The sequence below is a fragment of the Typopeltis vanoorti genome, chromosome 10 (assembly GCF_054136105.1).
Source record: "Typopeltis vanoorti isolate ZY-2024b chromosome 10, IOZ_Tvanoo_1.0, whole genome shotgun sequence".
NCBI lineage: Eukaryota > Metazoa > Arthropoda > Arachnida > Uropygi > Thelyphonidae > Typopeltis > Typopeltis vanoorti.
The window spans coordinates 132,275,916-132,300,662 of NC_143558.1; the positions used below are offsets into that span (position 1 = coordinate 132,275,916).

At 36.0% G+C, this 24,747-nt stretch overlaps 1 protein-coding gene across 1 annotated transcript in view; it reads right to left on the reverse strand.

Moving 5' to 3' along the window:
* Positions 1-24,747, reverse strand: part of sac (sterile affecting ciliogenesis) — a 515,109-nt gene that overhangs the window by 92,629 nt on the left and 397,733 nt on the right. The window contains exon 15 of the mRNA XM_090399395.1: positions 9,278-9,511. Coding sequence (XP_090255521.1) covers positions 9,278-9,511 — 234 coding nt within the window. The remainder of the gene's footprint in view (positions 1-9,277; positions 9,512-24,747) is intronic.

Genomic DNA, 24,747 nt, shown 5'->3' on the forward strand with positions numbered 1-24,747 from the left:
TTGCAGAATATGAACGGGTAGGCATATGGAAGAAAGTATTGAGTTTATTATTTAAAAGGAAAAGGCTATTATTATCAAGAATTTTTTCAATGCTTCGACCTTGTCTGTTAGTGTTGGCACTACCCCATAGAGTATTGTGATTAAAGTCACCCATCAAAAGTATGGGTTCAGGCAGCTGCGAGATAAGGTTATCAAGATCAATTTCATTAACTCAGCATTTGGTGGTAAATAAATTGAATATACTGTAATAAGGAATCCCACAGAGAAGCAAATTGCTACCACTTCCAGAGAAGTATTAAGTTGGACCTGATGGAAAGGAGTATGAAAGCCCACTAGGATAGCTACTCCTCCATGAGTAGGACCATCTCCAGTTCTATCCTTACGTACAATTCCTAAAGGTATGGTCCTCATTGGATTTTAAGTAAGTTTCCTGTAGACAGAAATAGAAAGGTTTGTGTTTCTGCAACAACATCTTGATATCGTCAATATTCTGGCGGATCCCACGACAGTTCCATTGTAAAAATTTTCCTGTTGTTTTGATTTTATTGACTTGTCTGGTTTTTGAGAGGTTGAGGGCTTGACCTTTGTCAGATTTATATTTATCCACTGTTTTAGGGAAGTATGGACAGCCAGTGTCCATCTCTTCCTCTGGTAGAGTGTTCAAAACATCAAATGTGTTAAGGTCGGTTGGTATGCTTAGTTTGCTTTCAGTGGTATCGAGGTATCCATTTTTTCTGTGCGAGTGTCTGGTGGTTTATCTTTGAGTGAAGTCTCCACCATAATTCTTTTGACAGATGAGTTTCATTGAATGGGACCATTTTAGAAGTTGTCTCTGGAGTAAGACCATAGGTCTTGTGATTAATGCGCTCAACAGAGAAGCACTTACAATCGTAAAGTTCAGATATGGTGAAATTATCAAATGGTGGAATAGACATACATGTTTGAGTTGCTGTTGGCACTTTTTTAATTGTTACTTTTTCAGCATAAGAGGATCATAGAACAGGTGTAATGTGGCTAGCTTTCTTTTTGCATCCTGATATGTTATGTTTTGTTTGGTTTTTATTTTTTGTATCTCTTTTTCATCTTTCCATTTCTGACATGCACAAGAGTAAGCTGGATGATCTCCCTGACAGTTGACACATTTAGTTTTTTTTCACAGCAAGATTTATTTTCATGTTCTTTACTACCACATTGAGCACAAGTAGTAAAACCACGACAGGCAGTCTGGGCATGTCCCTATCTTTGACATTTAAAGCATCTCAACGGGTTAGAGATGTACATTCTAACAGGACAGCTGAGATATGGGTGTGTATTTCTTATTCTTATTCATCCCTAAGGCTCTTTTCATGCTACTGTAATTTGTAAAGTTCCTGTATTCAAAAGATAGTTTATTTAGCATATCTGGGATGTAGAAGCTTTGAGTGGCCTTTCCGTAGTGATTATTATACAGGAAAACTTCATTTAATGCGAATTCGATATGTGCAATAATCAGTTAGCATGATTGAGTGAAATGATACTATTTCCCGGTGGAAGCGTGATTAATCAGTTAACGCAATTTTTTAACGTTACACAAACTTTTTTGTCACCAATCTACAGCGAGATGGAACATCTTCTATCACTCTAGATTGAGGATTGTAACCAAAAAAAGAAAGCTTCATAATAATAGGAATATTCAGACAAAAGCTCTCAATATTTTTACATCATTGAAAGAGACCAAATTATCAAAAGAAATGTGGAAGCTTTAGTGCAAGTTTGGGATGGTCTAACTGTTTTAAAAATCAAGCTGGACTGCATAATGTAAGAATAAGTGGGGAATCTGTTATTCCAAGTATCCTGAAGAATTGCAAAGGGTAAATTCAGGAGGGTGATTATGATGATTGTCAAATATTCAATGTCAACGAAACTGGTCTCTTTTGGAAGCGTATGCCAACAAAAAATTTCCTAGCTAAAACTGAAGTATTTCAACCAGGATACAAAGTATCTAAAGATAGTCTTATGCTTGTATTAGGAGGCAATGTAGAAGGCAACTTTAAATTCAATCCTATGTTAGTTTATTGTGTGCAAAATCCAAGATATAACATTATTAAAGAAATCAGTACAATTTAATCAGTACAGTGCATTACAATTAGAAAAGAACTTGGATTTAATGTACTGGATAATGAAGATGTGAGAAACTTGTTCAATTCCCATTCAGAATTAAATGAGAATGATCTCCTTCAACTAGAAGAACAGTGTGCATATGAAGTGTGCATATCGAACAAGAAGAGAATGTCATGACTAAGAGGTTAACTGCAAAAGAATTTGAGCTAGTTTTCAATCACATTGAGCATGTTAAGGAAATTTTGTTTGATGCTAATCCTGATAAGGAACGAAGCTTCAAAGCCAGACAAAATCTTGATAAAGAGATCACCAGCTATTGCAAATTGCATGAAAAGATAAAAAAGTCCAGCACTATTCAAATATCCTTACTTAAATTTTTTTTGTAAAAACAGTAGCTGGATCAAATGTTTAGACATTAAATAAAAATTTAAGCAACTGATTTTTATTAACTTTGATGATTTTATCTTTTAATGTAGCTTATATTGTAAATTTTCTTTCAAATTTACACTAACGGATGAATTATAATGATGCCTATTGGTTATTGTATTTGCTTAGTGCACATTATTAACTGATGGATTAATTAATCGCATTAAGAGAGGTTTTCCTAAGTTTGTATGTGATATAATTAGTTGTCTAAGGTCTTGTTATATGGTATGTATTTCTGGCTATCCTGTAGTTGGCATTGAAATAATATTTAAGCATAGCTGCAAAGTGACATAAGTGCTCTGCTGTTAGTATTCTGTGTTCTGAAATTGCAGTAAATATAAAGCCGGTATTGTCTCTTTGTTCCCAAAAGATCAGTTTCATCATTTTGTACTGTAATGATATTAATCTATTTAGTTTGCAGTGTGCAAAGAACGCATACGTTGTTATAGCATATCTTAGTATATTTTGGCATAGTGCTTTGTATATTATTGTTTCAGGCATGTGGGAACTATGTCTTTTAACATAGTTCCCACATGCCTGAAGTCTTGTTATATGGTTATTGTTCCAACTTGCCAGTTACTGTTCAGAGTTTGTTTTGTAGATGGTTTATGTGGCTATTACAGTTAATATCTGCATCGAAGTAAATTCCAAGGTATCATATTGTTTCAACCTGAGTGATGATAGTGGATTTACTGTTCTGTGTGTTTTTTATGTTTGAGAGTGGATGATGGATGGTTATATATATATATATATATATATATATATATTATCAACTGGTCGAGTCAGTGGATTTCGGAATAGAATTAATTTTGTCTTATCTGAGTTTAGGTGTATGGAGTTTTTGTTGAGCCAGTCAATGAGCAGATTTATGTCATGATGCATATTTGTTTGGGCTATGCTTGCATTATTATGGATGGATGGATATTATAACTGCATCATCTGGGTATTGGTAGATCTTGCCTTTGAGAGGTAGCTAGTTAATATTGTGCATATAAATGATAAATCTGGACAATAAAACAAAAAGACAAACAAAGATTAACAACAGTAGAAATGAAGTTTATGAGAAAAACTGTATACCCTATTTGATCACAAAAGAAATGAAGAAATTATAAAAGAATTAAACCAAGAACCAGTAATAGAAAAAATTAAAAAATATAAACATAAATAGATGGAACACGTTCAAAGAATGAAAACAGAAAGATTACCAAAACAAGCCTTAAAGTTCAAGCCATTAGGAAAAAGAAAACCCAGGCATCCTCTTAAACGATTCAAACAAAGTTTGCGCCTGAAAATATTTTCATGACAGGGGTCAGGTAGTACAACACCAGGCAACTCGTAGCAAAGGTGGACCAAGCTAACAGCACTCCTATCTCAGTATCTCCCATAATGCAAAACACATCTCCTTGTGGATATGTATAATATTATGCATTAAGGGAAAGGCCACTACCCAGACTAGTTTCGAACTTTATTGAGGTCTCTTCAGTGGGAGCCAGGCCCAGAAGTGGAGATACCAGGCAGAAGCAATCGCGAGGTCATCTTTACCTATAGGAGTTGCCAAAAGGTGTGCCACCTTTTTATTAAATTACTCTGGATTTAGAGAAAGATGTTGAAAGTTTATTTTTCACTTTGTTAGACTACAATAAATTTAGTTTATTCCTTTATCCAAGTATGAGCAAACAAAGTTTGCACCTGAAAATATCTTCAGGACAGGGGTCAGGTAGTACAGCACTGGGAAACTCGTAGCAAAGGTGTTGCACCCTGAATGGTTTTGGTTCAGAACGAAAAAAAAAATCATTCAGGGCTTAACATAATAACAAAAAAATTTAATGAAAAGAAAGGCTTGCACTTGGCAAAACACAAAGGAATTTTTACAATTTTATAAGGTAACGAATTATAGTAATGTATCAAAGCAGCATGTCATTTGTTTATTTTAATGAGCAGGAAATATTGTATTATACCACTGTATGGAATTTGCTTAAACAAGTATAAATCACTGGACAACTCGTAAGATTAGGTCCAAAGGTCTTGTACTTGCTGGTGTATGACCCGAGGCAGTGTAGTTCACAGAAAGCGAAGTGTATGGAGATTCCAAGAAATTATGCTGACATAGCAGAGAGAAAGTTAAGAGAAATTCATGAGGATGAGAATATCAGAGCGGCATGTAGGAGTTCCCAGAGAAAAAAAGAGGGCGTTGTGCGGAGAGAATAAAAGGGATCCCGTGAGGACAAACAAGGCTTTTTCTCGACTTCCTGGTTTTGGATCATTTCACCAAGGTGTGCCCAGAGCTTCCTGGTCATGCGAGCAGTGCGATAGGCAGAGATGAGTGGCGGCAGGAAATTGAAGTAGTCTCCTAGTGATATGGCAGATGGAATTCCAGTGCGAGTGAGCAAACGTTCTCCTAATAAATGTTTGTGAGCTCATAGAGGTCCCCAGGAAAAAATCTCCAAAATCAAAGTAGCCATGTTGCTGATGAGAAAGCCTATCCAGTAACAATACAACGCTGCATGTGGGATAAGGAAGGGACCACCACTCTGGCGTAACAAAGGTAAGCCAGACCTGCAGACCTAATCCAGGTTTAGTGAAGGTAATGTAGACTTTTGTTACCTAATTACGAGAAGATCGTATTGAAGGAAGGAAATTAATATGTAATGTAATTTATATCAGGACAATGCAATATAGAGAACTTTAAGTGAATATTGCAACTTAGTACGACCTGATATCCATTGTCAATTTGAACTGGAATGAATTGTTAGAAGGAGGTGAATTTAAATGTGCGTATATGTCAAGGAGCATTTACAGGAGGTTATGGCTGATTGTATACCTAGGGTCCGAATAGTAAAACAAGTAGGGGTTAAATGGATGAATAACACCATTAAGCTTGAGCTGCAAAAAAAGAAACTGTGGAGGGAATTTAAAGAAAGGGGTGACCTGCAGGCATATGAACGGTATAAAGTGCAGGCCAGAAGGATAACGAGTGTGGTAAGAAAAGCAAAAGTGGATTATGAAAGGAAACTAGCTATGCAAGCTAAAGAGAATCCCAAACAGTTCTTTCAATATGTTGCAAGCAAGGAAAAAAACTGTACAGGGCAAAATGATTTTAAGGAATGACGATGGTAAGGAGGTCACCGAATCAGTTGATATAGTGGAGTTACTGAGCAAGCACTTTGCAAAAGTATATCATCCAGGTGGTGACAGTGAAAAAATGAAGGACCATTAGTTTATAAGGGAATTGTGACGAATGAAGTGGAGGTGAATAGTCTATTACAGAACCTAAATGTGAATACATCTGTGGGATTGGATGGTATACCGGCACAGGTCTTGCGTGAAGCGGCTAAGGAATTATCAGTGCCCTTGACCATGTTGTTTAATCTGAGTCTCAGGTCTGGTTTAGTTCCGAAGGTGTGGAAAGAGGGGAAAATAGTTTCACTGCATAAAGGAGGATCCAAGAATACGGTTGCAAATTACCGACCGATCAGCATATCAGGAGTCGTTGTCAAGGTCTTGGAGAAAATAGTCAAGGGAAAAATACAGGAATAGATTGATTAAAATGAGATACTGTACAGGGTACAGCATGGCTTTGTGAAGGGTAGATAATGCCTCAGTAAACTGCTCAAGTTTTATAACAAGGTGACAGCTGAACTGGATAAGGGTAATGGGTTTACAGTGATACTGCTGGGCGTTTGACAGGATACCACATGGAATTCTAATCAGTAAACTGTAGCATATGGGGATGGATAAAGAGTTGGTGAAATGGACAGGTGGGTAGTTGATGGAGAGATATCAAAGAGTAGTTTATTCAGGAGTAGAGTCCAAAAGACGGCCTGCGACTAGTGGTGTGCTGCAGTTTTCTGTTCTTGGAGCATTGCTGTTTAATCCATTCATTAAGGAACAGTTCATTTGTTTGCTGATGATGCAAAGTTGAGTAGGGCAATAGTGAATGCAGAAGATGTCAAAATCTTGCAGGATGACTTGGATAGAGTGGAGTTCTGGGCTAAGGAGAATGGATGTCAGTTTAATGTGACAAAATGTAAGGTTATGCATTTTGGGGTGAAAAGATTAGCGGCAGTATACCACATTGGTGGAGCTGTACTCCAGGAGATTGATGAGGCCAGGCACTTGGGAGTGTTGGTGGATAGGGAGATGAAGTTTAGGGGGCACATTGCAAAAGTAGCTAAATCAGCTCATCAACTCACTTGGTTGTTGAAAAATACCTTGACGAGCAGAGACAAGCAAGTTATTGTACCTCTGTACTGAGCCTTGATAAGACCTCATCTTGACTACTGTGCCCAGATTTGGTCACCTCGGTTCCTTCTTGATGGAGAAGAGGTGGAGAGGATCCAGAGGTGAGTGACTAAGATGATAGCAGGTCTATGGAATGAACCATATGAGAACAGGTTGAAGATTTGTGGGTTGCAGAAACTAGTTGATAGGCGGAAAAGGGGAGATATGATTGAGACATTCAAATTGCTAAAGGGTTTCTATAAGATTAATTCAGAGGATATTTTTGAGATCAGGACTGGTGGTGGGAGAACTAGGGGACACCTATGGAAGCTGGGCAAGAGTGTGGTTAGCAGGGGTGTTAGAGCTGGTTTCTTTACTTTTAGAGTGGTAAATGAGTGGAATAAGCTGGCAGAGTCTGTTGTGGGTGCTACGACGGTGAGTGAGTTCAAGGCAAGATATGATAGATACTGCGAGAATGTCGCATAGTTGTGTGGACAAGATGTTTAGGGCCTCCCTCGATGAGTCTAAGGACTCCCTGGAGTCACCCGAAGTAATAATAATAATAATATATAAGAATACTAGTTAGAATTAAATCGAACCTAAATTTACATAGTAATCCCAGAATATAGAGGGATATCTATAAGAGAATTTTGTATGTTTGAATGCAGTAGTTAGCAATGTGCTTGAATGTCACTTAAAGCATCCATTGAGCTGCTCTCAAAATTGAAGTAACTTTCTTAATTTAGTATTGATATGTATAAGTGATTTATCTAATGTGTATTTTGATATAGTTATAGGATATATATAGAGTGGATAATAAACATGTATTTTTATCTCGAATCTGAGTCTTGCCTGCTCAATGAGTCAACTCACCACTCATTCAAGTTGGAACCTAACAAGCGGGGGAGGGAATTAAAATGCTAGAATATTGGCCACGACTGATAGTAGGAATTATTAGATATGTGTAAGATTAATGGTGATATCTCCCTGAATAGTATTTTTTATCTATTATATGATATAGGCTGGCGCAGCTATAAAATATAAATTTGTCTATGTCCAAAAAGGAGACAAAAACCAGAGTCTAGGTAAAAACATATTACGACTGCAGAAATAAAGAGTGATAGAGAGAAGGTATATAAGGAATGTACAATTAAATTAAAAGAATAAACGATATATAACAAAGGTAGACCAAGCTAACTCAGTATCGCCCATGGAGAGGAAAGCTTCCTATGGCACTCCACAGGTTACTAGTAGCTCTCTACTGCAGTTTGACCTGAAACATGTGATATGGTTTCTATTTTGAAGGTAGTTTCTAAGCCACCTGTGTAGAGGCCCATGACAATTTTGTTTTTAACTAAGGTGGTATTAATTATGTTTGTAAAATCTTCCATGAGAGATGTTGTTCCCATATTTTTCTGAAAACAGTATTGTGCTTTTGAGATATGAAATTTCTCTGTACAGCAATCCTTCGATTAATGCACTCCCGATTAGTGCATCATTTTTTTTCAATACCCAAATTCGATTAGTGCGCCTCTAAAATTCGATTGGTGTGCCTATATACATCTTAAAAATAAATGTTACAGATTTTAAAAATTTTCGATCTATACATTTTTTATGGCTTACTATTTAAAAAATCACTCACCAGGATGAAATAATTTAGTTACTGATTTGAAATATTTTACAAAGTAATTTTTTAATGGCATACTACACAATCTCCATATACACTATGTTACTGCCAAAATTTATGTCATCTGCTTTACATAGCATTTTGCTGATCATATCATGTGCAATTGTTTTCCTTACTTTTTTTTATTTTAAATTATTTTCCTAACCCTTAATCATGTGTAAAAGAATTAGTGAGCAAAAAATAGAAATGTGAAAATGATTTCAAAAGTAATCTCATTGGAAGAAAAACTTGAAATACTAAAGAATAATAAACAAGGCGAGTCCAGAGCAAAATAGGACAAGAACACAAAAATGTTCTTAAATGGAATTAAGGGAAGGACCACTATCCAGACGGCTGCCCTTCCCTTAATGCATAGCATTATACATGTCTGCAAGGAGATGTGCTTTGCATTATTGGAGATACTAAGGCAAGTTATGAGAACTTATACCACCTTCACCAGGAGTTGCCCCAGTCCTGAAAGTACTTCACGTGCAAACTTTGTTTGCTAACACTTGAATAAAGGATAAAACCTAATATATAATTAGTAGCATTGCCAAGTGAAAAAACTTCCATGGAAAAAGAAATTTAATCAATAATTACAGGCCCAAAGCAACGCTACCAATTATCAATCAAATTATGGAGTGGATCATTCTAAGGAAATTTGCAAACATACAGCAATCCCTCGATTAGTGCCTTATGGTCCTAATGGAATTAAAATAATAATAATAATAATAATAATAATAATAATAATAATAATAATAATAATAAATGCAATTAAAATAATAATAATAATAAATTCAATTAAAATAATAATAAATAATAAATGCATAATGAAATTAAAGGGAAATTTACACTAAGCCATACCTTATAGAAATCTGCTATGGAATCCCATAAAGTAAAGTAAGGTGAAATACTGCTCTCCAAAATATTTAACTTTTGATAGTAATCTGTGTGTGGCATTTCAAATAAGTTTTCTCGCATGTTATAGATACCAGCAAGCTCGTTGCATGTTTTTATAAGTTTACAAGTGCGACGAACCTCAGTAGCCACTGCAATATTCTTGATATCAGAAGAAGCTGAGAAACCAGCAATAGTTTCCTAGAGTATATTTAAAAATTTGAAACAGTTTCAGTAGAATATTAACATTTATTTCAAATAAATGTGATAAAAAATGCTTCTGAATTTTATTATGATTATTATCTGAGACCTCCAGGGATTCGATAATCTATAACTCCCTTATAGAAGTTTACAGAACTCAATCATATCACTTTGCTTTCGCCTGTTTACCAGTGTCAGCAGTCTACATATTCTCAATCTGTCACTGTAATTTAGATTCTTTAATCGCACAGCAGCTGATCCACCAGGTCAATAGGAACACTCCACCACATATATCATCCTATTAGCCTTGACTTCACAGAGATGGGAGAAGAGAATGAACATAGCTGAAATGAGAATGCTGAGACTTGCAAGTAGTATAACAAGCATGGGCAAGATCAAAAATTCACTGATCGGGGACAATGAAGGTAACCCAAGTGTCTGAGAAGATTAGGGAATCAAGGCTGAGGTGGTTTGGTCATGCTATGCAGTGAGACAAAAGATATGTGGGAAGGGGAGTGCTGGAGATGAAGCCACCAGACTAAAGAAGTAAGGAGAGACCTAAACAATAATGGCTGGACAGCTTGAGAGAGAGGGATCTCCAAGACCTTGGACTAAAGGAGAACATGACCTTAGACAGAACTGAATGAAGGAGGTTGATTCACTGCAGTGACCCAGCTTGAGTGGGAATGCAGCTGGAAGAAGAAGCCGTGACTTTACACCAGATAGCTTCAAGCTCACTGCTATATGGGACATTATTATGTAATATTAATTAAAAGAAACACACGTGTTAACCACAGTGAAAATTATTTAATTATAAATATTTCATCCTAAGTATCTTAGGACATCATCAGTACAATAGTTTTAAACAATAAAGTTAGGGCACATGATTACAATAGAATCTCATTAAACGTGCTAAAGTAGTACAAAAAAAAAAAAAATACAGCCATCCTAAATGGATATAATCCTAAAACAACTCAAAAAATCATCAGTAGTCACTTCTCCACACATCAAACCAGACAGGAAGAAGTCCATAGGATTCCCATACCTTACGTTAAAGGCATCTCAGTGCATCTTTCTAAAATTATGAAGAAATACAATTCTGCCACTACTTACAAACCTATCAACCAAATTTACAACTTGTCACCTTCTCCTAAGGACAAACTCTCAACTTTGATGTTACCTGGTGTTTATGAGATTCCATGCTCATGCAAATTATCTTACTTTGGATAGACAAGTAGGTCTGTTCAGAAATGCATCTCAGAATATCAAGATCACATTTGTTTTTTTAAACCGCAGAAATCTGGCCTCTCTCAACACAGAATTGAAAATCCAAACCATAGGATCCATTGGGAAAAGTCTAAACTTTTACATAGATCTTTATATAAACATGAATGTTTATACAAAGAAAGTTCTGAAGCCCTACTACACAGACCAAACTTAAACCGCAACGACATTCTTACTATTCCTAAAGTATGGGAAATTGTCATACAAAATTGTGTTATATAATTAATTTTTTTTTTTTTTTGTACTACTTTAGCACATTATGCACGTTTAATGAGATTCTATTGTAATCATGCACCCTTACTGTATGTTATTCCTATTATTGTTTAAAACTACTGTACTGATGATGTCCTAAGATACTTAGAATGAAATATTTATAATTAAATAATTTTCACTGTGGTTAATACATGTGTTTCTTTTAATTATGAACGCACCACAGGTTTCGTTATTTAAAAAAATTATGTGATATTATTGCTTTCATGAGTTTCTACCCTGACTGGACGCAAATAATCTGATATCATAATAATACTCCCTCTCCCCCATTTCTTGTCTTTTGTCTTTCCTAAAATCATTATATCCTTTACACTCAATTCCACTTACTACATCTGATTCTGATGGCCATGTTTAACTAATGCCCATAATCTTAGGTCAAAACATAATCACCAGAATGACAAACTAGACTCATTTCTAATGCTCATAGCATTTGTGTATAGATATAACAAGTTACATCCTGATTTTCTCATATATTTCTTTTACTGTTTTCAAATGATGGAACATTAAGCAAAGAAAACTGTGTACTTAAAGACTTATCGGAAAAAACATAAAGACAGATGCAATGCATGCTGCAAGCTGTTAAAAAAAAGTTAAGTATTAATAGTAAGGAAAGATATCATCATCATCATCACGAACCATGGGCTCACTGCCTGTTGATGTCTGATGCTTGTTTCACTATCTTCTTCCACCCTTCTTTGTCCAGTGCATAGTGTCACAGTTTTTGTACACCCATTCCACACCAGTCTTTTATATCGTCTATCAATTCTCTGTATGGTCTACCTCTTCTGTTTAAACCATCCAAAATACCAAACATAAATGTCTTTATCTTCCAGTCCTCACTCATTCTACAGATGTGTCCAAATAATTGCAGCTTCCGTTTTATTCTTCTGCATTAGATTCTGTTTTGGTTGTATCTTCTGATAGGGCTCCTCATTGGTGATTTTCTGTACCGATCCTATTCTTAGAATCTTCCTGTAACAAGTTCTTTCAAATGTCAAAATTCTTTTTCTTGATTCCTTATTTATTACCCACGTTTCAGATTTGTACAGTACACTGTTGAAGATGCATGTTTCCAGTATGCTTAGTTTTGTTTGCAGACTGATCACTTTACTTTTCCAGATATTATCCATGGCCTTCAGATTTGTTCTTCCCTTTGCAATTCTGATCTTTATTTCTTTTTTACAGTCCAAGTCATATGTCAGTTTACTTCCCAAACGTGTGAATTGTTCTACATTTTCTATATCAGTTCCATCCACTTGTATCTATTGTTTCATGTTCTTCTCACCAAATACCATTGTCTTTGTTTTTTCCAAGTTCATAACAAGTCCAAATCTCTTCCCTTCCTCATTTAACAGTTCAGTGTTTTTTGTAGTTCTCTTTCGTCTTCTTCAATAATAACAATGTCATCTGCAAATCTCAGATTGTTAATTCTCATTCCGTGTACAGATATTCCTTTGGCATCTTCCTTCAATTTGTCCATTGCTCTTTCTAAATGTGCGATGAAAATGCTTGGTGATATTGGGTCTCCCTGTCTAGTACCTCTGCTTGTTTTAAACCATTTCCCCAAATCATCACCTATTCTAACTGCTGCAACTGCATTCTGATAAACATCTTTTAATTTAGCTATTAGTTTTTTATCAATTCCATAGGATTCCAGAACTGCTAATGTCACTTTCTGGTCAATACTGTCAAATGCTTCCTGAAAATCAACAAAGCAAGTATATATGTTTTTATTTTTTCTCCTGGCTTTCTCTGCTATTAACCTCATTGTCAAAATCTGTTGAATTGCAGTTCTATCCTTCCTAAATCCTGCTTGCTCGTCTGCAAGGTATGCTTCCAATTGTGTTTTCAATCTTTCTGTCAATATGATCATCATCACTTTACCAAGGTGACTTGGTAAAGTGATGGAAAGATATCATTGTGCTTATTTCATGACAACACTGGATTTTCAGTTTATGCTATTCATATTGATGATTTTTTGTATGATTGTGTGGCATTTTATTAGGATTTTACTGTCTCAGTAAAGTATCCACAAGTATTGATTGTATTCAACATGGTGGTCACCAATTTTAGCACTACACCTAGTCCCCCACCATTTAGACTGTGTTATTCATAGCATAATTGATGATTTTGTAGCATGCAGTATGTATGCATCCAATTGTTTAAAAATATAACAGGTGAGAGATGGGTATGTGTATATGTGCATGAAATGTAGACAATGGGGGGGGGATGGGATACAATTAGCATCTTGATCTTAGGATATAGCGGCGGAAGAGATAGCAATTCAGAAATTGGTGATTTTCAGGTTGTGGATGCCAGTTGTGTGTTGGAGGGTGGAGAGAATGTTAAAGACGTATATATGTACTTAGCGTTGGACAGCTTAGAAGACAGAGATGGTTTGTTTGATGGCCATGATTGTGTGCAGATGTAAATTGAAAGCAGAATATGTAGAAAGAGAAACAGAAATGCTGAGAAAGGAGATGGAAGGAATGAAGACTGAGTTTAGGAGGGTGAATGAAGATCTTGAAAGGATAGAGAGGTTGGATAGTGTAAAAGGAAGAGTAGGTGGAAGAGAACGGCAGAGACAGGGGATGAGAGGAAACAACTGAAGAAAGTTAAGAGAGTCTAGAAGCAAGTCATCAGAGAGCAAAGGAGAAAGGAATAGGAGAGAATGGGAGAGAAAGAGAGGGCAAGAGAGGAAAATGCAGAAAGATAAGAGAGTGTGGAAACCATAGAGCGAGAGAGAGAGAGAGAGAGAGAGATTGGAAACCATAAGAGCCAGGGATGCCAGTAAGAGAAGGATAAATGAATCTGTTCAGAGTGTCATGGAGATTCAATGTGGGCTGTGTCGAGAGTAGAGTGCCAGAAAAGTGCCTGCCTGGTGGAATGAGGAGGAGAGTGTAATAATGACAGTAAAGAGGATGAAAGTGTCGAGGAAATGACAGTAACTGTTGGGACAAATGACCTGAGAGTTAGAATGAATCACATAGCACAAGGTTTCAGGTTGATGTTAGACAGTGCAGCAGAATGTGTCCAAGAAAAGATAGTAAGGTTATGTTTGATAATGCAGAATGGAGGAGAAGAGCAGTGATGATAAATGAGATGATAGCAAGAATGTACTGGAAAAGAGGTCTGGAATATGTGGATGCATGGAGTACGTTTGAGGACAGACAAAAGATGGATTACATTTGAATGTAGAAGGGTGAAGGTGAAAGCACTGTTGTTTTCTGGTAAAGTGAGTGTGTTGGGACAGGGAAACTAGAATTGTACAGGTGGAATGTCGCAGAGATGGCCTCATATGGAAATAGTGGCTTGAGAAATGATGGGGGGGGGGATGTACACTATATTACAGAGCCAGATGGAGTTTGTTCATCATTTTCTCTAGCCTGACCTCTGGTGGAAAAAATATAATTAAAAATATAAAGTAATAACAATAATAATAGATAAAATATATACAGAAATCTAGATGAACAAAATAAACAATTTATTTTTATATATCAATATACTAATATACAGATAATTAAAAGACTAAATATATAAAAATAAAGTTTTATAGTGGAACACATTAAACACATTTCTAAAGTCCTCTTATATTATGGTTTTTCTTATGTTGGGGTTCTGCCATCATTTATAACTAAAAAGTGTTGAAGAAATGCTTATGAACTCTTGCTCGTAATGGTTTGAGTATCTAATGTGAATGAACTTAGAAAGATTACCAAGAAGAATGTAATAATAATAATAATCCTTCATATTATCTGAAATCTATCCTGGTTGACTGTATATTCAGCTCTTTCCAAAAATGATAGGGGAATAAAAGTCAACCATTAAACTATTGTCCCTATTACTTTCACCTCAGTTCTCTCTATAAATCTAAAAGCTTATCAATGGTCATTTCCTTCAGCAGTGGAAGTCCATCAATTAATTAATGACTACCAGTATGAATTCCATTATGTCTGATCCACAGGAGATCTCTTCATCAATATTATTCATTTGGGGAAAATTTGTGTGGTTGCACTTTACATTTTCAGATCATAAGATGATAGCCAGGTCCAATATATTAGTATTTGAGTAGTGCATTTCTTTAGGTAACAGTGTATAACATTTTGCATTTGGAAATATCCAAATATAACTCAAAACAAATCACTGGCATAAATAAATAAGTGAAAGATGGCCAAAAGAAAGAGATGATGAATATATGAAGACAACATATGGGGAGGGGATTCCATTATCAAACCATTATACAATGTGGTGAATAAGAGGTTACACAGTTTGTGTTCTAGAAAAGGAATTTGCAGGATAACTGAGGCTCTGGGTAGGAGAAAAGTGGTAACAGCGTTACTTGTAGCTTCAGGAAGGAACAAAATGATGGACATCAGAAGTTAGAGATTCACGGTCCAGCAGAAAAGAGGTGAAAAGTGGTCAGAGTACTGCTTACGTATGACAGTGATGAGCTGAGATAAACAAAACTAATGAATAGTGTATTTGCAGAGCTATGGAAAGAAAACTGCATGTAATAGCTTGTAAATGTGTGAGATGAATCTGAGGATCAAATGGAGCTGTATTAAGTGAATTATAATTGAATGAGTTCATAATGAAACATCTGAAGTGGCTCTTTCTAGGAGATAGGGTAATAAGTGAGTTAAAATGAAAGATCTGAGGAAATAAGACTGAAAAAGTGGTTAGGAACAGAGAGGGAGAGCAATGGAAGAAGAATGAAAGAATGGATAAGCAAGACAGAAAGGGAAATGGGAGAGGGAGCAGTGATGGATAAAAAGACAATAGAGATAGTATCAGAAGACGATACTAGAAGGCAGTAGCAAATGAGGATGTGAGGTACTAATGATAAAGAAAGGATAGACTTCATGCATGAAGATTAGTTGGATCAGGATATGACAGGTTATGATAAAGAGAAAGAGTCAAAGGAAAGAGAAGTGATAGAGAAGACTGGTTGCTGATCAAAATATAAGATGCACTGCTTGTAAATGCAATGAGTACCAGAAGTGCCTTGAAAAATGGCTCACTCCTCTTTTTGTGCAGAGAGGAAGGGAACAAGAGGAGGAGTGGATTGTTGATGATATATAAGAAATTGTGCTAATCAAGATGAAGATAATGGAAAGCGTAAGCAATGGCATTGAAGCAGCATGATATGAGGCAAAAGTAGACAAAATGAAATATTTAGTGAGATGTGTCTATAGGCCTGGACATCAGAGAGTGATGAAAGAAATTTACAGGGAAATTGGTTTAGCAAACAAGAGGTAATTTAAATTACGAGAATATAGATTAGAATGAATAAATAGTATCAGTTGGATATATGCTTACTCTGACATAATTATTTAATATTTCTTCTCGTCTTTTTGACAAAATACCACAGAAGGGATATGGGACACCAATTTTGGGATGATAAGAGGTAATACAACTTGGTTATTATTATTATACTGGCACATCCATGGAGTCCAAAAATTCATCATGGGAGACCCATCATCATCATCATCATCAAATTCCTGCCATGTACCCTCAAGGGGTGTACAGGATATGATAGTACTACATGAAAAAAATTACATCATTATTAATTTCCTATCTACAATTTTCCTCCAAATCAGTCTGTTACTTGTCAACACTCCAATATTACCGATCTTTAACTCTGGTAATGTTGAGTTGGGGTTTATTTTCAGATTTGTTCCAGTAGCTGACTTTTCGCTGTTCGCCCTGGTTCCCTGGCGAAAGCAACGGGGGCCTTGTTTAACCGGGCGACGCCCCAGCCGGCATGAAATTTTGTCATGTTGTACCATCATTCTATATTTTGGTTTAACCAATAAGAATACAATTTGGTCGGCTAAATCCCAAATTGCCAGCCCATCCTCGTCCGTTCAGTATCCAAGTAGATACCCAACAGGGTGCACCACGAGAAAGTGAGGATTGGACATTAGGTCAGAGGCCCTGGTCGGTTCTCCACATTCCTTTAAAGGCTATGTGGAGGTCTCCTCTCAGTTATACAGCTTTGACCCTTATGGGAGACCCAATTAATTGAAACCTCTACTTCAACCCATTACCAGACAAAGCACTAACAACTCACTCTGGCAATCCATTCCATTTCTTCACAACTCTCCAAGTGAAAAATGTAATCCTCACACTCCCACTAACCACACTTTTACCTCTTGTTCTTCCCCTCCCCCAGACAAATGCTGAGAGATTTTCATTGAATCACTACAAGAAAACTCTAAGTAATTTAAATGTTTATATTATATCTTCTGTTTTTGTCCTATCAACCAACTTCTGTATATCAGATACCTTCAATCTATCATCACAGGGAACATTCCACAGACCACTCACAATCTTGATTGCTCGCCTCTGGATCCTCTCTACGATTTTCTCGTTAGGCACTATAAAGAAGAATAACAACTTCCTTATCTCTACTCGTTAGTGTGTTCCTCAATAGCCAAGCATTTTCATGAGCTACCTTAGCTTCATATCTTCTTAATTTCAATTCTCTGCTGACTACCACCCCTAGATCTCATCTATTTCCTGTGGTACACAGCTTGTAATCTGTTTTCCCAATATGCATAACTTTACATTTCTCCACATTAAATTGACACCCATTAACTTTTGCCTAAACTGACAGCCTATTTATATTGCAGTGCAAGCTCTCCACTTTGTCTTGATTAACTATTACTTGACCTAATTTTGCATCATCAGCAAACAACTGAATAATTTCTTTCAGGTTATTTCCTATATCGTTTATGTACAAATTAAAGAATAATGGTCCTAGCATTGAACCCTGTGTCACACCACTAGTCACATGCTTTTGCCTGGATTCTGCTCCTCCATATACCACTTTTTATATCTGTCCAGCAGCCACCCTCTTATCCACATAACCAGTGTCATTCCCATTTGTTTTAATTTATGTATAAGAGTCTGAATAATACGAATGGTATTATTCGGTCAAATGCCTTTGCAAAATCCAAAAGAATCATTATGTAACCATTTCCATTATCCAATTCACTGCCACTCAATTATAAAAAGTTAGTAAATTACTACAGCATGACTGACCCTTCACAAAGCCATACTGAACATCACAGAATATCATATTCCTATCCACCCATTCATGAATCTCTCTTGTAGACCAATTTTTCCAGTACTTTTAAGGCCACTCTTGAGATACTGACTGGTTCATAATTTGCTACTGTAGACTTAGATCCTTCTTTATGCAAAGGAATTATTATTTACTCTCTTTCCATTCCCTTGGAACTCTACAAGAGCTGAGACTTAAAGAGCCTAGTAAGAAGCACTGCCAGTTCCCTTGAACATTCTTTCAAAACATGAGCTGATATCCCATAAGTTTTTGCCACCCGTCACAGAATTAACTCTACTTGTATGATATATACTTGCAAAGTGGTCAAACTCAGTAACTCAACTATTTTATCTGCTTTTGTCATGTCATGACCATCAGCACTCATTAAGGTTATTCTTGTTATAGTCATTCTTATTTGTCACATAGTGACAAATAAGTGACAAATAAAAAAAACTCTCTGGGATATTAGCTGGCCTGATTTTGCTTTCCTTACCATGGTCACCCTTGCCTGATCCTTGTACTGTTCATGAGTTTGCTGGTCACCAATCTCATTATATCCCCTCCACAGCATTTTCTTTTTCTGAAGCTCATGCTCATCCATCTAACTCCTACCAGATTTATCCTCCTCATCTTAGGTGTACAATTTCATATAGCTTCCTCTAGATGCCCCTTAACTATCTCCCAAGCACCTTGAGTCCACTGCAAGGTTTTATGCCATGGCACAGCTTCTAGCTAGCTCCTAAGCTTGCCATAATCACCTGCCTTGTAATTTCACAGAAACCACATCTTGACAAAATATTCTTCTTTTTTTATAATCTCCTTTATTAACTGACTGCATGGTCAATTTCCCCAGTTGGGGGAAATTTGGTCACCTTACTTATGAATAACTCTTCTGATCCTATAACCAGGTCCAATATTCTTGTGCCTCGAGTTCTCTCTACCACATGCTGTTTCAAGTAATTATCTCTCAGTAAGTGTATAAATTCCATGTGATCTCTCTTCCTTCCAATCTATATCTTCATAGTGAATCCAACATAATAATCACTCAACCTGCAATCATTGTACTAATCTGTTGATATATGTCTTCCAGATCATCCCTGGAACCCCTCCCACCAGCCTATAGCAGCAACCAACCATATATTTTTCAAATTTGCCTTGATCTCACACTAGACTGCTTCAAATAAGGAGCCACCCCTATCCCCCACCTATCTCCTATTCTTTTTGCCTGCAATTCATCTGTTATCATCAGCACCCCCCCCCCCAATCTTCCCTGAAAATACTAAACTCTTCACAATTACATTATCTGCTGTTAGCCAAGTCTCACTAATGCCTATAACTTTTGGCAAGGTTGCACTAATCAATGGCAAAAACTCCTGTCTCTTGTTATTAACATTCTAACATACTTCTGGCATTAATATACAGAAACTGCAGCATCCCTTAAAGCCTCAAGTCCACTTTACTTACTGAATTGAATATCTCATTAAATATTTGGCTTGAAAGGCTAGATTCTGCACTAGATTTATTCTCTCAATCACTCGCCTCATGGGTGCCTTAACCATTTAGATACAGTCCATCTGCTTTATGCAAATAGTTCTTACCCCTCAAACAAGGCCGTAACTCCACAGAATATACACACATTCACCTGCATCAAACCAAATTGCTTAATTTTTCCTGAATTTGCACTTCAGCCTCAGTGAACAAAGCTCTTTCTACTAGACACCTAACAGCAAAACCATTTAGATACAGTCCATCTGCTTTATGCAAATAGTTCTTACCCCTCAAACAAGGCCGTAACTCCACAGAATATACATCATTCCTTCTGCATAACCTATATATTGGTTTGTTTGCTATCAATTCCAATTTGTCTCTATTATTGCATGGCAGAAGACTTACAATTTTTACCTTCTCACTCTTCATTTCTGCTCTGTCTAATAACTCCTTCATGTCCTCCCTCACAGAATATCTATCACCTCTCAGATCATTAGTGAGCAACCAAGATAGTTCTTTTGCATCTTTTTTTGCAACTGCATGGCATGACTAATATCATTAATTTTTGTATTAGGGAAAAATGATTTTTTTACACTTTCATTAAGTTCTCCTCTGATAACTGAGTTCCCATACATAATTTTCTCCTTACCATGTTTATCTCGTTTGTTGATATGATCTCAATTTTTACCTTGGATCATGTGCTCCTTTCTCTTCTCAGCCTTGTTAATCTCTTGCTGCACCCGAAACTTTTCAATTTCACACTTTTTCCTGTAAAGGATAACATTCAAGTAAGCTATTTCCTTATTATATCTATTTTATTCTCCTGTATTTCTGCTGCTGCTGCATGTTCAATATGAATGTCAACGTTATCATTTTCCATTTTACTATCGATACCACCTGCTCCACTAACATTTGCTTTGTTATCACCATCTTACTGGAATTCACTGTCAAAATACTTAATACAAACTCATGCACCTGTTTCACACTCATTCCATAAATACTTTAATTTTTGAAACAAAGACATCTCACACAAATTCAAATTACCCAACAATGAAGTCTTTGCTACCACTGTTCTTCCGTGCCATACCAACAATACTGTACTTAAACAAAACAATATGTTTACTTACAAATTAAACAGCTCAGTCAATCGCACACCCATATAAAACAAAAACTACAATGAGTTAACCCAATATTATTAACTAAAACATGAAAAAATGACTATCTTTCGGCAGTGGTAATAACCGCCCAACAGTATCCAGAAAATTCACCTATTTTTTTCGATATAAACAATTTATCAAAAGGCAATTTCTTAAAAAAAAACAACTAATTGAAAAACAAATCATCGAATGGCAATTAACTAAAAAGAGAGGCCATTCCAGAAGCTATAATACTGCTGACACAGCTCAAAGGATTATTAGTGCACACAAGCAACTTTACCATGACAAGGTGGCGACATCATCAAGTTAAAAATATTCTCATTTATTTGAAAAAATCAGGTTGTAATATGAGAATAAAACTTTATATTATTGACTGAGAATGTTATTGTAGTGAGCAAAGTATGTCATATAACAGTAAAGCACTAGCATGCAAATGATCTAGTATCTGCTACCTCCTTCCAATTTCTTCCAGGTGAAATCTTTCACCCTGCATTTCATTCACCGCACTAACATTCTCAGTAAATTACTTCAAATGAGAGTGCAAAAAATAAACCTACCTTCCTTTCAGTATTGCAGCTTCATTTTTAAAATAAATTTGAGCATATATGAAATCAGTTTCTGTATTGTTATCCAGAAATTTTTTTATTACATTTCTGATATCCACGCTTCTTTCTGGTTGTGGTCATTGTCACTTCCAATCATTCACATGCAGTTAAGCATTTGATAGATTACCACAAGATAAGTTGATAGTCAAACTAGAGCAGATGGGGTTAGATATTAGATTAGTGCACTGGAGCAGAGATTGGCTATCTGTAGTATCAGCAAGTTGTGTATGGGGGAGCAATATCCAGGAAGCTAAAAGTCACTAGTGGTGTGCCTCGAGGGTCTGTTTTGTGGCCATTGCTGTTTAACCATCATGTTAATGATATTGTCAAAGATTTCAGTGGGAATATTCAGTTGTTTGTAGATGATGCAAAGTTGGGATGAACTATGAAGGGTAAAGATGTTGTGGCCTTACAAGAAGACTGGAATAAATTGAGTGAATGGACATGGGAATGGGATGCGAGTTCAATATTGCAAAATGTAAGGTATTAAAATTTGGGAAACAAAGATGGGATGTAGAATCTATGCTTGGTGGGGATATATTGTTGGAGGTGGAGGAAATAAGAGATCTTGGGGTAATAGTGGATAAGGATCTGAAATTTAGGGGATACATTGCCAAAATAGTGAGGACAACACAAAGAATTCTGGGAATGATGCAGAGGACACTGACTTGTAGAAGTAAGGAGATTCTTGTTCCATTGTATAAGGCTTTGATTAGGCTATACATGGACTTCTGTGCACAGATTTGGTCACCTAGTTTTCAAAAGAACAAAGAGATGTTGGAAAGGGTCCAGAGACGACTTACTAAAGTAGTTTCTGATCTCTGGAATGTCGAATATGAGGAAAGGTTGAGAAGAATGCAATTTACAGAGGTTAGTGGATTGGGGGAAGGGGGGGTGATATGATAGAGACCTACAAGTTAGTAAGGGGTTGTTAGAAGATCAATGTTGGAGAGGTTTTACAGTAAATGGTGGTAGATCAGGGGGAGAACCAGAGGACATCCCTAGAAGCTATATAAGGAGGGTGTGAGCAAGGGAATGAGAAGCAGGTTTTTTGCATTCAGAGTTGTGAATGATTGGAATGCCTTGCCTGAGAGTGTGATGTATGCAGAGAATATGAGTGTTTAAAGAATGGTATCATGAGGACCTCCTAGATGAAGCTTTAATTCAATGGGTCTTGGGATAATGATAACAATAATTTTATGTCTGCTTCCACAGAAATACCTTCTTTGTTAAAACATGTTGGAATCTGTAGCAAAGATACTTAAAACATTTTAGTAGAAATATTCTTGCATTAATCAACATTATTGCATTAATGAACTTATAAAACCATGGTATAAATTCATTCTCATACCTTCTGGATTAAGAAATGTTTCTCAGGATTAAGCAGATTCTTAGCTTTGAATTAAAGCTAATTGATGAATTCACTCAGTAAATTTAATCGATTCTGTGTGAACTGTTGTGGTTCACTGGTTCAGGCTGATAAAAAAAAAACACATCACTAATTCTGATGCTAAAAGTACATGCAGATCTCATAAGCAAGTGAGGTTTATGGCAGATGGAAGATTTAGAGAGGAAAAGTCTTTTTCATTCCACTGTTATAACTTTACATATTGTACTGGCAAAAAAGCATTCTCCATAGCATCTTAGTTTGTAACTAAGAAACTACTAACAGAATGTGTCTGGACTATTTATACAACCTCTTTATGCATATGCATAAATGAAAAATTAACACACAGTAAATTATAAATGACATGCTCAAATTGAAAACCGATGCTCAGACTATTTATATACTCATGCTATCATCTTTTTTTTTTCTTTTTTTTTTTTTTTTTAAATGCTTGTTAAGTCTGGAATGCTCCATCAGATTTTCTGGATATTTCCGCAACACAGTTTTCTGCTTTGCCATCAGCATACAAAAGAAATAAATATTATTTTGATAATTTTAGTCACATTTATAAAAAAAAAAATGTGTGATATTTCTATGAAGAATCTGTAACTGAAAGGGGAAAACAGTCAGCATCATTTCTGTGCTCAGTGTAGTTGGATTTATAAACAGCTGAGCCATTTCATATCCCATAAAATATATATACCTGTGTAAAACATTGATGATTTTGTTTACAAGTTCAATTCTCAGCCATTTTTAAATAATAAAAATAGTTTCTAATTCAGAAATATCAAATGTTTCACTTAAATAATTTCTAAATATAAATTGCTAGTTTATAACACTGAAAATGCTACTTAAAAAGCAATGTTAATTTAATTAATTTATTCTATTATTATTTATTTATTTGTAGCAGGAGCAGATGTTGTTCATTGAAAGAAAAAAAATGGTAATTTCTTTAAAGTTTATTCTGCAATTTTACACAACCATTACAGCTGCACTGTTTAAGTAGTTTAATAAGTGTGTCAGGACAGACCAGATTACCTTATTAACAAAACTGCATTTTCATGGTGCTGATTTCATCATCTGACATGAAGTGAGGCTGATGCTCTTTGATGTGTTCTCCATTTGGTCACATGGCTCTGAAGTTCTTAACACCTTCCTAAGAAATCTTGATAACCAGCACCCCAGCATCCAGTTCACCTTGAGATAAACAAGTCTCTTCTTCCTAGATGCACAAACCTGATGGATTCTTGGAATTTTCAGCTTATAGATTCCCCACACACACACACGTGGTGACACATTCACAACACCTTCTTAGCTAATGGATAGAATTCCTACCAAATCCAAAAAATATTAAAATCCCCAAACCACACTACTCCCTCCCCTTTCTCCAGAACAGAAATTAAACCAAATCTATACCATCCTATATATCTGAAGAACATCTGAAAAACTACCAAAAAATCCTAAAAAGACATAGCCTTGTAACCACTTACAGAACTTATAGAAAAGTAACATTCCTTACCTGCTCCTCCCAAATACTAGCTACAGTTCATAGACCTACTGGTTGTGTACAGGGTACTGTACAGTTTTTAAGCAGATCTACTATGGCCAACAGGCAGGAATAGATGTTTCACTATCAACACCAGAATTGCAGAACACAAGGACTACATCATGTTCCACCACTATGGCTATCAAGGCTTGCGACCATGCCTTGGATATTTACCACAACATATGATGGGAAAAGGTCACCTTACTCTACAGTAGCAATTTAAATATGAAAGACTTTTCTTGAAATCTGCCTGAGCCTTAAGAAACTACCCAAACCACAACAAATTTGGTCATATGAAACTACTTCAAATCTGGAAAGCACTCATCCTCAGCCCACTAGGGAACACTATTTAGGACTTTAGACTTGTCTTTGTTGTTCTGGTTCAGTCATACATATCCTATCTAGTGGCTGTATGCACATATCAATTTGT